The 16999-nt window shown below is 43.6% G+C and overlaps 1 protein-coding gene across 1 annotated transcript in view; it reads left to right on the top strand.

The window, feature by feature from the left end:
* Positions 1–6974: 6974 nt before the first annotated feature.
* The window catches only part of LAMA3 (laminin subunit alpha 3), a 152915-nt gene continuing 142890 nt past the window's right edge, over positions 6975–16999 (top strand). The window contains exons 1-2 of the mRNA XM_044424295.1: positions 6975–7304; positions 14841–14993. Of these exons, the coding sequence (XP_044280230.1) occupies positions 7014–7304; positions 14841–14993 (444 nt within the window). The 5' untranslated portion in view covers positions 6975–7013. The remainder of the gene's footprint in view (positions 7305–14840; positions 14994–16999) is intronic.

Genomic DNA, 16999 nt, shown 5'->3' with positions numbered 1-16999 from the left:
GCTCAGGCAGTGGCACACACAATGGTCTCGGATCATGTTTGGTTTCCTATTTCTGCTCTGGAACAAGACAGTCTGTTTTGACTAGGAAGGTAGCACTGATTCCATACTATATCAAACATAATCTGATTTTCCAACAGATAAAATACACCTTAAGTACAGTTCCGGTGCCCAGTAAGCCAAAGAATGGCAGGACCAAAACCAGACTAACAAAACATGCACAACTGTTTCCTTGTTGCTAGACAACTTTTGGGCAGACACTTCAAGGAACGCTTTTCTTTGAATAGGTCAAGAGGTTATTTGTTGCCAAATATGCATGATTCAAAACTTGATTTTCTGAGCACTTCTAGTGACAGACAGCTGAATGAAATTGCTGCAGTGTGTTTTGTCTCTCAGAGTGCAATGGCACAACTTTGTATCTTGCTCAGGACCAGTTTGAGCCTCAAAACATACAAACTTCAACAAGCTACACTATTTCTTTGTACCAGAAACAATTTCATCCTGTGTACATCTGCTTAGAAGTAAGCCCCACTGAGTTCATTCTCAGTTTCATTTTTGGGCTTGTACAGTACAAATTTTCCACACATATGAAACATGTAGCTAGATTGAGATTAAAACTACTTCCCCCTCCCAGTTTAGGATTTTTTTTGTTTACAATATTCATAAAAACATAAGAACATAGAAAGCTATGCTGGATCAGACCAGTGGTTCATCTAGTCCAGCACTCCATTCACACAGTGGCAAACCAACTGCCCACAGGTTCCCTCAAGCAGAATTTTTTAAAAACATGAGTATATTGTGTGCAGTTTTATGATGTCATGCTTTCTTTTGCCAACTATTCCATCTCCTCCCTCTCATTCCTCTTTTGTGTACTGTATGATTCATTCTGAAGTTAACTGTTTACCTGTCCTCAGTTCACTCAATAAGAGCAGTGGAATGAATTCCCCCACCCCCCATTTGGGATGTCTTGCATGACTGTTCATGCACATTCTCTTTACATGGGAGTACAATTTGTGCAGTTGACATTTGGCTAATAAGATGTACATTAAAATGCTGCATCCAGAAGGTTAGACATTCTAAGTTACTGGTGGATAGTATGTTGATACAAAAATGTACACTATATCAAATCTATCCTCACTGAATTATTCGTATGTGTTTTGGATGCACTGATGGCAATTTGTTTGGTCAAGGCATGGGTATAGTAACAATATGCATAATCTGATCTGAAATCTTGCAATATAATGTAAGAATGAAAGATCTGAAACCCGTACTTATTGATTCTACTTTTAACTCACCATTGCAGTGTACGGCATTGTGCAAATACTCTGTTATCAAGCTATGAATAGAATCATTTTAAGGCTGTGATCCTATGCACACTTATTCAGGAGCAATTTTCACTGAACATGGTGGACATAAATCTACATAAACAAGAATAAACTCGCATTGTTCATTGGGCTTGCGACATTGCATGCTGCAGGGCAATTTTCTTTGCAAATACCCTCCAGTTGCTGGGGTTGTTTGCAGTGTGAGGAAAAGGCTAAACATGCACCTGTGGGGTGACTCTTGCCTTATCCACTTCCAAGCTTTTGTCCCTCCCACTGCCATTGTAAAGCACCCAAGAGATTACCTCCAAGTGAACATGGTGCTCAGTCGACAAAGTGTTGCCCATGCTAGCATTAGAAGATGATTTTATTTTCACATTTAGCTCCTTTAGAAAATGGACTTGCATTCTATTACACTGGAATGTGAGTTCCTATTCATGAGTGACTTTGTTAGACCCTTGTAAATTTATGAGGCCCTCAACAGGTATATTATTACTGTTAATGTACCAAGTGGTGCCCAGGGTGCTTCCTCCAGACAGATGTCTCCTAGCACCTCCCTTGCTTCCCCCACATCAACCACTGGAAATGAAGAACAATAAAAACGTTGTTTCGGGGCTTCTTCAGTCTACAGAATGATTGTACAAGTAGCTAAATGTATGTAAAAAAAGCAATGAAAGCTATACAAAGCAATGAAATGTTTCTTGTCTGTAAGCCTGTTATGCAGGTTTCATAAGAACCCTCCAACTTCACCTGTGAACCATCATAAAGGTGAGCCGCTAGCACATACATTTTTATGCAGGTGTGTTCCCAGGGCCTGGTTAAGGCTGGAGGGTGTTTGGATGTTCTATGGTGAGGAATCCTTTTGATTTTGTTTTTGTTTTTATACTGCTCCTGCATCCCTTTCTGGGTGAAATTAAATTCTAGATGTTTTGGCCTGTAGCTCCCATCATCCTTTGTCATTCTTTATTCTGGCTAAGGCTGATGGGAACTACAAGTCAAAATACCTGGAGGGCTATAAGTTGCTTACCTCTCCTCTTGATCCTAGGACAGAGACATCAACTGTCTTTTCAGAACAATTATATATGACATTCCAGGTACTTCAAGAAGCTTTCTGAATGTAATGGCAAAAGTGCACTAATCAACATTTTTCCTGACCCAAAGAACTAAGAGAATGTTGGCAACAGGAAACTAAAAACAGGATGTGAAGTACAAAGGATTTAACAGCATTTTCTCCCCCCCACCCCCGCCACTAATCACTTGGCAAGATAGTAGCTGACAAAACTGCATCAGTGACACTTGGGACAAGTAAAATGTTATTGTTTATGTGCCTTTTTATGGCTCCTTTATTACCCACCAAAACCTGTTCACTTTACGCCTCTAAGGGCACAATCATATGTTGGCTGGAGAAAGCTGGGCGTTAAATGATTTTTTTCTGCCCTGACATAGGACTGGGCCCTAACATAACTCTGGTTAGATGGATGCTATGTGTTAGCCATGCATTCCTCTTCTTGCCATGCTTGAGTACTATGGCCTTAATTCTGGAGAATATAGGCTCTGTCCTGGACAAGATTGTAGAAACATTTTCAATTATGCCTTTGTGGAATTGTAAGTGTTACGTTTATGTAACACTGGCTTGGCAAAACTCCAATAGGATAAGAACAAAAAGAAACAAGTGTAATTTGCCTAAGTTCTTTGATCCTACTTAGTAAGAAAAATTAAAATACCTAAGTGCTTCTTTCCACAAACTCAGGTGGTTTCTTGGTCTCACAAAACGTAAGTGTTTTCCTGAATCTTTCCAATATGTCTTAGATTCAAAATAAACTGTCAGACAATCCAGCTGAATGTCCCTACTTCACATCTGTTTTTGCAAAGCAGTCCTGCAAATATTGCTTTATAGGCAATTTTATGACCTTTAGTCTCAATTTCTGGTGCCAGGACACAAAGATGGAAGCAGAGCTTGGTCTTCAGCATATGTGAGAAGAGGCAGCATTTAAAGTACCTACAACCACTTATGGGGTGTTCAAAGAAGTGGTTATGGGCACTAAGTGGCCACAGGGACCCACCAGAATACCTCAATTTGAGGAGCCTTCAAATGAACATTTTGTCATGAGCCAGTTCCTGTCTTAAAAAGACACTTAGGAAAGAGCATTGTGACTTTGAGTGACCATTTACTGGTAACAATTATGTGAATAAATTCTGTTTCATCCATATATTTATCAATTTGTACAGAAGCTGTAGGAATCTCCCCTGCATAGTTTTCATTACTTCATTCCTGCAGTGTGGTCTTAAACTGCCATGACAATTTCACACAATGAAGAATTAAGTGGAATGTGTGCATGTTTCTGACCTTATGACCAGTTTTAGTTAGGATGGCCATAAGTCCAGCTTTGCAGGCACCAAGCATCTATGTGAAACCAATCTAAATCTGGTTTTAAGATAAAGAATCATAAGGGAGAACCTTGAAGGCCCTGAAGTTGCCCAAGATCAATTAGCACCCAAATACCAATTTAATGAGGTTTGAAAGAAAAAAAACTAATACACATTTCATGTAGCAGTTTATGAATAGCATTCTCCTGTTACTCATTAAAAAGTTCTAAAGATGTTGGGAGTAAGTTATATGATAACACTGCCACTTACATGGCGATAACCTTGACAAAGTGCTGAATTAGCCTCTGGAAGCCTAAATGTAGAAGTATTTCTATTTATAGTTGCTGAAAGGTGAGTTCATCCCACTGCAGAAAAAAAAAAAAGCTGTTACATATAATTCAGCCTTTCACTGGAAGGAAATATCTATTTTAGGCAATATTGTCACCCCTACAAAATTAGGGTATAACTATTTTCATATATAAATTCATAGCTAAATCCAGTAATTTTGCTTCACCAAAACCCTACACCAGGAAAAGCCATTCCAGAGGGAAGGAATCAGGAATGGAGAGCAAGGAAAGGACTAAGCACTCCCCCTTCCTGTTGTTTCTCCACTCTGAATTACACCTTCCCCAGATGGCTTTTCATAGAAACAATGAAAGGGTCATTGGGATGTGATCACATATAATGTGTACTTGGACCATTAGCAAGGGAAAACAGTACCCCTATTAATTGATTATTTTCACTTAATCATCCAAAAGGCTCTCATTTCTTGTTTTATACTGGAAGAGCATGGCATCAAGAGAAACTTCTAAACCATCATGAGTTTAAGAGCATGGCAAGGAGTCCAGTGCAGTCAACTCTCCTTCTTATAAGCTCCAGCTTAAGTGAACAAGCTGAACACACAATTGTGAAGATGGAAAGTCAACAGGGTCTTAGGCACTATCCCTTGTGCTGCACAGAATATCATATAGAGTACTCTTTGCCTGCTGGACTGTTATCAGGGTGTGTTCAGCACCTGGAAACTCTCAGGTTCCCTGGGGCCAAGGAAGGTGATCTGAGACCCTTCAAAAAGAAAGATTTGCCAATGAAGCTTTTAATGGAGTGGTAGTCCCTCTATAGTCATGAGGAATAGCGGTCTCAGGAAAGGAAGAAGGAAAGGATCCTTGAAGGCACCTTGCTGGATATGCTGATATCCTCTCACATCAAGGATTGACTCCGGGGGCTGGGAGATGCTAGGAGTGGGCAATTCATTGCAGCAGGAGCCCCTAATGCAGCACCTGCATGCATACAACTTTCTCACAATTATGCATAGGCTTGAGCCAATATGGACCAAATATTCAAGCAAGTATCCATCTGAACTTGGCATCTATATATTGCCTATTCACATATTGAAGGCATTGTAAGGGCCTCAATCCACTATATTATAGAAGGTCAGTGTTTATCCTTCCAATAGTTTAATAGCAGTTTTTTAGCTGTCAAAACGATACAGATAATCAAATTTCCATTCCATTTGTTAATTTCCATGAAGGAGGAAATTAATTATAAAGAGATGTGCATCAGTGAATGTTGAGGATTGGTTGCACATAACATCTACCTGCACAATAGCCACCTCCTCAAAATAATCAACTACTGGAGGTTGTCCAAAACGTATATTAAAAAGAAGCAGTAAGTGTATTGTACCCCTGGCAACTAGATGAATCAGACAATCCCTTATTAAAAAGACACTGCGGTGTCCAACAGATACAAAACAAATTCTTTTGCTAAACAGGACACAGCCTAAGATCTATTAATGCAACAGGCATACTGGCTTTATAAGTCACAACCAGAACTTTGAATTCTGCCCAGAAACATACTGGTAGCCAGTGAAGATACTAAAAGAAGGAAGTCACATGCTCCTCATAAATAGTCCATGTGTTTGGCCGCTGCTTTCTGGGCCAGCTGAAGATGCTGAACAGCTTCCGAACATAGTCCTGTGTAGTCCAAATGGGATGTAACTAATCTGGCTTTGGTCACTTCAGGCATTTCTAGGAACAGCACACTTGGCCCACTAACTCAGCAGGGCAAACACACTTCTTGCCACTCCTGGGACTGGGCATCCTGGCTCAGGGCTAAATTGTCAGGATCTGCAGCCATGACACAGCTCCCCCTGGTGATGCGTCTGCAAAAGGCAGCTTGGTCCACCCTGCAAGTGCCTGCAGGATTGCAGCCAACGCAATCATGTGGCACAGCCAGGAGTTTTGGAAAGATCTATAAAAGGCTTTCTTGCACTGTTTAGCTTTGCTACAGTACAGTGAGCCTCTGCTGGAACTATTTAGTGGTTCTATGCCAGTCATGCCTTAACTCCTGCCTGTTCTTGCTTCTGGCCTGGCGCTGCCTTGGCAGGTACCTGATCCTTGCCTTTTACTGATTGTGCCTTTGCTGCTGGACTTGCCAAGTCTTGCTGAGGATCTATCCCTCACTTGTTCCTGACTTTGCCTTTGCCTCTGGCCCTCCTGTGTTCGGCGAAGCCCTTCATCACCACTGGCCCTAATGCTTCAGCCATAGACACCTGCTGCCTAGGTCCCAGATCTGACACACGTGCACTATACCCAAACTGTAAACTTGGGTCTTCAGGAGAAGTGGAACCACACCGGGCACAGATGGAATGCCTTTTCCTGGATCTGCCCCTTGACTAACCTGAAGCCCCCTGCACTGTCGGAACTAAGTTCACATTCAGCCGCCCTCACCCAGTCCTTCACTGACACCAGGTAGAAGCAGAATCGCTTCCTTGGATTTACACCCACAGGGGAGATGGAGCTGGGCGTCCTCGCCGTCCCGGTGGGAACCCAAGTTACCCGCAGAGCGAAGCTTTGCTCTAAGCCAACGCCAGCAGGGGGTGGCACATTGCCTGCGTCCTCGCCTATCACTCCACAGTGGGTCCCCTGGCCCTTGCGCACCCCGGCGCGGGAAGCCCCTCGCCCCGCGCCGCCCCGACCCGCGCCCGTGGCCACACGTGCAGCCTGCTCTCTGGCTGGCCTGGAGCGGGCCCTGGAGAGACCCCGTCCTCTCGGGGTCGAGAAATTCGTTACGTAGCTCCCCCCGCCTCCTCCATAATGTAGGCTGCGTCTTCTCGCTGGATCCTGCGAAGCCGGCGGCCCAGCAGCCGGGCCATACGCGCCGCCGCCTCTCCTCCTCGTGCCTGCCGAGCCAATCGGCGGGGAAGGACGGCGCGGGCAGGAGCGGAGGGCAGCGGGGAGGGCGATCTCCGCCGGGCCGTCCCTCTTGGCGGCGCGCAGCCGGGGCGCACGCAGCAGACGCGCCTCCGTGCGGGAGGGGAGCTCGGCGACGATGGCGCTCAGCCGGGCGCCGGCAGCTCCCTTCGCCGCGCTGGCGGCCGGGGTCGTCCTGGCGCTGTGGTGCCGCGGCTATCCCGCTGGCGCTCAGGGGGCTCTCCCCGAGGACGGCGCGGCGGCGCGGGGGCTCAGCAGCCTCCACCCGCCCTACTTCAACCTGGCGGAGGCAGCCAGCATCTGGGCGACAGCCACCTGCGGCCAGGACGAGAGCGGGAGGCCGCGGCGAGAGCTCTACTGCAAGCTGGTGGGGGGCCCCGCGGCTGCGCCTGCGGGCGAGACCATCCAGGTGAGCAACCTCCGCCCGCCGCCGAGGGGGTGGGCAGAAAAGTGCCCCAGCGTGGCGGGCCCCTCGCCTTCAGGCCGATGGCCTCCAGGGCCGAGGAGCTTTTTGGAACGCGCGGGAATCGCTCCTCTTTCGGTAAATGGCAAGGCTGCCCTCTGCTTTTCTGCGGGTCAGTCCCCTGAACGCACAGAGGTTCGCCTCCGAGTCGGATGTACCGGACGCTGCCCTGGCAGTCTCCGAATGTATGCGACGGGCTGAACTCCCTAATGATCTTCTTCTATGTTAAACCTGCTTTAACAGGTCACATAATTCCCTGGATAGTTAATGAATTATGGAAGGAGAGACCTCTGCCAGGATGTTGTCTGTAACCGGATGAGTCGCTTCTGCCGTAACTGCCTTGCTTTGCTCAACAAGCCAATTGTTGGAGCATTAAGTCTATAGTGAGTGAGATGGGGGTTTTATTCCACTTTATTGGCTGTGAGTTTATGAGGTGAGAGGAGAATAGCTATTTTGTGTGTGTGATACATGGGATGCTTATTATGAATTCAGACCAGTGTATAGCATTTATTTTGAATTAACTATTGAAATTATTTTAAATTATCTGTTGAAAAGTTGGAGGGTGGGTCAGCTGTGTATTGGCTTAAAACTGGCTCCCAAGGTTGATAGGGCAATACTTGCTGCTTCCTCTTTTGACTGTTAGGAAAAGAACCTATATGCCAATGTGTGGTTGAGCTCCTACACTATCTATCATGTAATGGATAGAGTGTTGACCTGGAATTCAGGAGATCCCTGTTTTTATCCCCATTTGGTCATGAAGCGCACTGATGCTCAGCCTAACCTGCCCTGCAGGGTTGTTGTTGTGAGGATTAATTGGAGGAGGTTTACATAAACTATCGTGGATTCCTTGAAGGAAAAATGTAGGATAGAAATGTAATGAATCGATCATAAATTATCATAAATTATGAATGATCATAAATCACATCCCTGTACACATCCTTACTCCATTTCCTCTGTGCCTGCACACTGATGGTTTCTGTGCTAGTTTTCAGCAAAATTAATTAAAAGCAGAGCTTGAAATAAGAGCGGCTATTTATGCCTAGAACTTTCTTCCCCAAGCACTCTGTTAGTGAACAAAAGTAACAGGTCACACAACTTGGAAGGAAGAAAAGAAACCTGCACTGTAAATCCTTCTTCCACGTTCAAGGAAGTTGCACTGCTCATTTGACCTGTTTGTAGCCATTGAGGTACTTGACTAGGTCACTGAGCCCCGTTTTCTGCTATGTAAGATGGTCTTTCCCAACCTGGTCCTCTTAGAATGTTTTATCCCATCATACCCCATCATAGCTAGCCATCCATACTTCTACCTGGAAATAGTGGATGTTGTAGTCCAGCACATCCTGGAGTTGGGGAAGGTTGGGCTATGGTGTGGCAGAATTACACCATGATCCACTAAACCAGGTGACAAGTCATGGAGAAATGTTCAAATGTACAGGCTGGTTTTTACAAGTACAGGCTCTCTGTCATAATCTGCCCCATAAATAACTTCTTGCCTGAAGCATCTGAATGGAGAATCCATTTGGTGTCTCTCAGGAAGGGAAATGATGAAGCTGTCATCCTATTCAGCTTTTGTATCTGGGCGTATCAGCCATCTATGGCTACAGAAAAAAAGAAAATTCAAAAAGCAACATTTCCAGGGTTGGGCTAAAGAAAATACATTCCCCCCAGGTGCTTTGGCAGTGACTTGTAGGATCTTGTCTGTCTGGCAGAGACAGAAGAAGAATAATTCTAACCAAAATGATCCATTATGCTGTGCACCATTAGTTCTGCATGTTCCTTCAAACAACTAGAACCATAAAATACAAAATGAGATGCAATAGAAAAGCTTCAACATCTAAAATGGCATTATAAAATAGAAGCAAAAACCAAAGTAAAACTAGGAACAGTACAAATATCAAAGTGCAATAATAGATTTAAAACAGAAACCACAAGACCAGAAATAGGAAGTTCTTCACCCAGTGCCAGAAAGAGCACAACACAGGTGTTAGGCAACCCCTCCCTCCGGAAGTTCATTCCACAGGGTACCACAGCAGAAAGGTACCTGCCATCTCCCTCTGCCCAATAGTAGGTCCTGCCCTGAGTACAACAGCTTTCCAGTTATAAGAGAAGTAAGAAGCATTTGTCCAGTTGTAACAGGCAGCCTGGAATTTCTTGAAGGCAAACACATGCAATTCCATGCAGATGAGTGAACAGGCTGGCAGAGGAGAAATGGTGTGCTTTTTGCTGCTTCTGCGTTCAGCAGAGACCAAGTGGGCTCTAGAGGGTAGAAGTTCCCTTTACGCCTCCTTTGCTGGCATAGAAATACAGATCTGTTCTCCTCCTCCACCAGCCTCCTGCAGGCCAGTAACTCTTGGGAGTTTATCTTCAGGGCTGTGTTAACCATCATCTCCACTGAAGCAAATCAGAACATGTGGACTAAGCTGAAGGTCCTGTTTTTGTGATGGTGTTTCTTTTCTTTCTGCTTATGAAATGAAAAGCCTGTGGTTAGATGGTGGCTTTAATATAATTCTTCAGGATATATGCAAATAGGAAAGAACAGGAGAGTTAATATTTGCACTGGAAATTCTAGGCAAGAGGTCAGTTGTGATATGTCCCTGATTCAAGTATTGGGAGATTACTTGATAGATCTGCCCTGCCACACAAAAATATGCTACCCTGCCCATACAGTGTTTGTATAAATGTGAATGCAAGCCGAGTCTTCGTCTGTTCCTAACAAAGCTTCACTAAAACACATAGCGGGAATACCTCAGTGGTTTATCAGTCCTTGTTTTGGTTCAAGAGGGGTTCCAAAAAATGGGTGGAGAAATCAACCCTAGATGTGATAACAGTGCAGCATACACATTATTACATTGTTCCAATTCTTAAACTCAAGTGAACTTTAAGCTTGATGGAAATAGAATAGACTTGCACAAAAGGAGACACTGTGTATTAAATAGCCATGGAACTGGAGATGGTTTAAGCAGGCATATTAATGTGTCCACTTCAAAAAATGGAGGTGGGAAATATGTATATTTCAGACAATAGTCATGTTGAGATAACGACAATCAACCAGTGGACATCTCCAAGATGCTGTACTTGCTTCACTACCCTTGTGGTGCATTGTGATTTTAAATGTATTTTTCAAGAAAAATATGTCTACTCCAAATTTTAAATGGATGTAATAATTTGGGCCTATAGTCCTTGAAAAATCTAAGGGAAATTCTGAGTAAGTTTCTCAATTTTTAGATTCCTTCCAAAAGTTCAGCTATGAAGGATAGTCACCTTGTATTGAGTCAGATCATTGGTCCATCTAATTCAGTATAATGCACAATAATTGTTACCAGAACTCCAGAATTCCAGGCAGGAATGTTTCCTATCCTTACCTGGAGATGCCCGGAATCAAACTGAGGACTATCCATATGCCAAATTTGTGCCTACCATGGAATTAGAGTACCATGTAGGTATATTTATTTTGCAAGGGTGGGGAATCTGTGGATCTCCAGGTGATGCTTAATTCCAACTCCCATCAACCCCAAACAACATGATCAGTGGTCAAGGATGGTGGGATTTGTAGTCCAATATTTGGAAGGCTATAGATTCTTCACCTCTGCTACATACACATTCTGGATAACATTGACTGGGGGTGATGGGAATTGTAGTCTGAAACACCCTGGGTGAGCACCAAGTTGGAAAAGACAGACAGAAGGACAGTTCATGAGGATCTTTATGAAAGCACTTCAGAATATACTCCTTAGGAGTGAGGATATGGCTTTGACCTAGACTGCTGAGATACTTGTGAGTATGTTTTGATCTGACAGGAGCTTCCAACATCACTTTGGTTTGGACTGATTCTATGCAGGGTGTGTCTGTTGTCACAGTTCCTTAGGTTGCTGTGAATTTTGGGACTGAGAACTTTGTTTCATATGCATGCATGACTACTCAAAGAGATGTGGGCAGTGAGATTACTAATACATGCAGAATTGTTTTGATTCATTTCAGCTCAAATCAAGACAATGTTCCAATTTCCTGAAACTGAGACCAGTGTACTGTATCAGACAAGCCATAGAGTTGAATGGTATTCTGCAGATAGTGCCAATGAGATGCAGAAGTGAAGCTTTTATGCAACACTTCATTTTTCTTTTGATGCCATCTTAGTTGGCAGCACTTGTGGAATGTACTTCAAATAGCTAAAATACTTGTTCTTCCAGAAGAATGTAGGTACATATTAGAACCGTTATTAAGCCAACAGAAGGTAAATTCAGAACTTAAAGTGACTCTATTAAGTCAAGTTGGCTCTTCTGCATCCTCATTTTTTAGAGTGAGGGAAAAGCCCACTTAGATTGACAGGGGAATGGGTGATGTGTCTCCTCCCAATCCCAACCTACTCCCTAACATTTTCCTCAGTGTACCGCTCCTTTAAACACTTTCCACTCTTTAGCTCTGTTGCCCCAGCAGGGCTGCTATTTTTATTTATTTATGTAGGATATTTATATGCTGTCCTTTGCAAAAGCCTCAGGAAGAGAGAGTGCTATAGGAAGAGACTGGCATCAAATTGTGGAGGTCTGCCCTCAGGAGTAAACTGCTGCTTGTATGACTTTCTTCCACCCCCTGCAAACCCTCACCCCATGTGTCTCCAGATGTTTTCTATAGCGCTTCAACTCCCCGCAGCAGGTTTGGGGCATGCACTGGGAGCAACAGGGGAAATGAGAGGATGAGGATGAGGAAGTCCTGTTCTAGGAGCAGACTTCCCCTCTCACACAGGTTGCATCCAGCCTGTATTGTTTGTAGATGCATCCCCAAACAACTGTATTTTACCCTGAGAAGGTGATAAGGAAACTTGCATCCCCTGTCCTTCTCTCACCCCTAGAACTAGGGGATTTGGGCAGGAGGGGTAGCTCTAGAAACACAGTGTCCCCTTTGTACTACTTTGGAGGGGTAGTGCCCAGGTGGGAAAGGTGTGACACAATTAAGTGCTGTCATGTTAGTCTTCCCAGGGGTCCCTTGCCTGCCCCATAATAGAAGTTTATTGAGGTCAGGCCACATTTTACAGGTAATCCACCCAACTGCCCTCACCCTGGTGCTTTTCCAGCACTTCTTCCATCTCTTTTCCTGCCATAGAAAGTATAGCTTTTAGTTGATAGATAAGATTTTTTAATTTAATTTAATTTTATTATTTTATTTCTATACCGCTCAACAACTGAAGCTCTCTGGGTGGTTCACAAAATACATAAAAAAGATACATTGTATGAAAAACATATTAAAACATCATTAAAAGCTGACAATACAAAATTTAAAACCACATATTAAACAGGTGTGTGAATATACATATATAGATACAAATAATTTAAAGGAAAGGAAGAAGGTGAAGGAGAAGGAGGAGGAGGAAAAGGAAAAAAAATTCAACCTGTTAGTAGCTAGCAGGGCCCAGAAGCTACTTGAATACTCTGCAGTAGAGGATGATCTTTACTGGGTGCTGAAAAGATAGTAAGGTTGGTGCCAGGTAGACCTCAGTAGGAAGCACGTTCCATAACTGGGAGCCACCACTGAAAAAGCCCTTCTCTTTGTGGCTGCCAACTGCACCTCCCTCAGAGGTGGCAATTGGAGGCAGGCCCCAGAACTCGAACATAGTGTCTCAGTAGAGACACTGCATTTGCAAGCAGGACAGAATTGGTGTTATATTGTCAGATTGCCTTGATCCCTATTATTAGTCTGGCTGTGACATTTTGCACAAGCTGCAGCTTCCAAACAGTCTTCAAGGGCAGCCCCAAGTAGAGTGCACTGAAGTAATCTAGTTTAGGGATTACCAGAGCATAGATCACTAAGAGCAGGCAATTCTGCCCAGATAAAAGTGTAGCTGAGCCACCATCCAAAGTTGGTGGAAGGCACTCCAACCCACTTGAGGTCACCTTGGCCTCAAGGGACAAAGAAGGATCCAGGAGCACCCCCAAACTATGAACTGGCTCCTTCAAGGGGAATTCGGCTTCATCTAAAACATGTTGAATTCCCTCTATCCATTCAGAATCCCCTACCATTATACTCCCAGCTTTTAAAAAGTAGCATGAATTCGACTAGGGCAGCGATGGATTGAGCAGAAACACTTATCCAAGCTTATCCAATACACGTTCAATATAAACTTTGTAGTGAATATCATTTTATAACTCTGCATGTTTATGTAATTGATGCTTTCATTGTTTTGTTTTCATTTGTGCTAGCACTGTCACGTTCTAATTTGGCTCTCACATTGCTTCCAGTTATAATTATAATACGGATTGTAATATTAGTAAATATTCCTTGGTTCACAATACGTAGCAGATTGCACAGTAGAAGGATCAGGTCAGTCAGCTCTCTAGTTGGCTGACCCACTCTCCAACCTGAACTCCTCAGGCAAGCTTTCTCGGCTTATACAAGTATCTCAAAGAGGCAGAGCCAACATCAGCACCACCAAGTTGCAAGCCAGCAGCGACAATCATGCTGCATATTCTGCAATGCTCCCAAAAGGGGTCACTGTTGTGGCAGGCAGTGGGGGAAGCCTCTGGCAGCAGCTCCCAAGTGCTACTAGGGCACTTGGGGTTGCGTGTTAGTGGTGCTAACCTGGCCAGCAGCAGTGGCTCTTCCTGCTACCACCAGCGCCTGGGACTGCTGGCAAAGGTGGGGATATATACCAGCAATCAGGCCTTGCTGTCTCCTCTGGCCCAAAACAGCTGGCAGCAAAGATCAAGAAAAGCCTATGACTGCCATCCTCCAGGACAGCCTGGACATTTTGTGTGTGGGGGGGGGGGGGGCTGTTTGGCAACCCAACAACTTGTTGGGTTGACCCATGCTGGGTTTTGCCAAGAGGGTCCAATGACATGAGTACCAATTGCTAGTAAAACAGGTACAAGAACAGGCCATAGGTTGTCAGGGTGGCTTATAACCCAAACTTAAGCCAAGATGGGTTAATGTGTCATGTTAATTCAGTGACCATGTTTGCATGATCACTGCAGAGGAAAAAAAATCCATAGAGGCTTTCCCCTCTCCCTCTCTCTCTCTCTCTCTCTCTCTCTCTCTCTCTCTCTCTCTCTCTTTTTGCCCCTGGTATCAGCTGCATAATTTTCAGAATTACCTTTGTGGTACTTGGGTTCCCATGTCATCCAAACCCAATGAGGTGTGTGGCAGGAGTTGCTTTGAAAACACCCCAGAACCTATGGCTTGTTCTGGGTTCTAGAGTGTTTTGGAAGCTACTCCTGTCACTCACCTCACCAAATTAATTTGGATAATATGGCAACTCATTTGCTGCAAGGGTAATTAGGCAAATTGCATTGTACACAATCAGCTGGTTCTGGGGCAAAGAAAATAAGCAGCCATAGCTGCTTCTCCCCACTGATCATGCATGGCTAGCTACTGTCTCTTTTAAGCATCTCAAACAGCTTTAACCAACCCCTGGATTTTCCAGCATCAATTTAAGTACTAAACCTGCTTCAGGTGTATCGAATTATTGCATCAATTTGTTTTCTTCTTTTTCAGGGCCAGTTCTGTGACTACTGCAATGCTGCTGATCCCAAGAAAGCTCACCCAATAACCAATGCAATAGATGGGTCAGAGCGCTGGTGGCAGAGCCCTTCTCTCTCTTTAGGTTTGAAGTATGATGAAGTCAATATCACTTTAGATCTAGGACAAGTAAGTATGGGTGTTGCTTTCCATGCTGACTTTGACAGGTTTTTTGTCTATGGGTCATACAGTGGTCCAAATACAGTAGGAACTGTTTTCTATTAGGACCATCTTTCTGTACAAACCATGTTTTGACAAGTGGCATTCTTGAAGAGTAAATAATCTAGTCATGTTTTAATAAGCATACCTTTCCAAGAAATGTTGATGGTGCTGTATTATGTATCATGACAAGTTGCATTTGTTGTCAAAATCTTAAATTGACCTCAAGCTAAACCAGAGAAAATAGGTATGGAGGGGGGAGGGATGCAATCAAAATAAAATTTACAGTTAATTCAGACATACAGGAAATACATGCAGCATGTAGGTAGCCCCCGAAGGGACTGTTAAAATGGAGTCTATAGAAGATGCTATGACCTATCAGTTACATACACAGTTTGGAGGAGCAGGGAGAGAATTAAAATGGATTAATGCAACACAAAAGGAAAAACTTTGAGGACAGGCAGACATAAGCATATGTACGGTGTATATGGGAACAAGACTTGCAAGACTTAACTCTAAAGCTGTTCTTACAGTGTTTTAGTAGCCATATTATGACTGAGCTTTCACTTGCTTTGTCCTGGCAGTGGGGTTTCACTGCCTCTTAGTTTCCATGGAACAAGAATTAATCCTCTGTCCAGTCTGCTCTAGAATCTCAGTCCAGAATTAATGTTTTGATATTTTCAGTGTTGGATTGCTTTATTGTTTAGGATACTTAATGAGTGTAAAATGTTTTGAAGGTGTCTGTCAGTTGGCTGGAACATACGCTTAATAATTATTATTAAAAGAATAAATATCTATTAAAACTTCCACCATCATGGAACTGATATCCTTTGGTTGCTTCATAACCAAATACAAATTGCCGAATATCCATGTTAAATAGTCCAAAGTGGAGTTGACCACTTTTTTCTGACCTCCCCATAATCACTCAGAGCTTCTGGCCCCTTTATTAGAACTTCATTAATTATGTCTGATCTAATATCAGAATTACATAAGCACACTCAGGTTCAGGCAGAAATTCAGAATTTTGATGGAGAGAGGAAGGCCAGCTGCAATACAGAACATTTCTTCCTGAGAGGTTCTGGCCCCAAACGACCCACCCTGCTCAACTGGTGAAGACATCTGATAACAAAGAGAACAAGGAAGTGTATGTTTAAACCTGTAAAGGCAGCTACTTATACTTGATGAATCTTTGGTCTAATAAGTTGTGCAATGACATTAGGCCAGCCCATTGATGTCGCAACCTGCTATCCATTTGGATTTTGGTAGCATCTCCTGTTTATCAGCCATTCTATATCCAGACCTTGTGACTTGGGTCTTATTCAAAAAGTTGCTACAATGGAAATTCTGAACAGAGAGAACTGTGGGTATTCAGTCCCTCATTTTATATGGGACATAAAGTACTATGCAGATGATACCCATGTATATCCAGCCATACACATATATGCTTGACTGGTATGGTCCTTGTCTTTTCCAGTGAGGAAGTTTCATGCAAGTCAACATCTAGATGTCCTTGTGTACTAACTTCTGATTATACATGATGTGTGAGATAAATGCACAATGGGACTTTCCTCCTCCACTTTCAGCAGCAGCAGGGGCTCACCCTGGTGAGGCAATAGAAGGGACCACTCTAGGCATCTGATTTCTACTACCCACAGCGTCCTCACCTACTACTACCCACATGTCAACACTTGCTTTGGAGATGGGGATTCCCCAAAAATTCATTTGAGGAATGGCAGATTCCAGTAGCAAACACAAGATACACAATTAAAAATTGTTGATTTGTTGTAACAAGCCGACAGACTCAAACTATCTGGGTGCTTTGTGAGAGGACTAGATGTTCAAGTGCAAAGAGCCTCTCCCTACTGCCTTGCTTTCCAAGCTGCCTTTGTGGTGCTCTTGAGCCCAAGCAGGGCTTTATCCACTTGACTCAGATTAGCCACTTGACATTAGCATCTTATTTGTTTTTATTTTTGGTT

Source organism: Varanus komodoensis, unplaced genomic scaffold (assembly GCF_004798865.1).
Source record: "Varanus komodoensis strain SLA01 unplaced genomic scaffold, ASM479886v1 scaffold14_1, whole genome shotgun sequence".
NCBI lineage: Eukaryota > Metazoa > Chordata > Lepidosauria > Squamata > Varanidae > Varanus > Varanus komodoensis.
The sequence above is the reverse complement of the archived record's forward strand: the minus strand, read 5'-3'. Positions and strand labels throughout refer to the sequence as shown.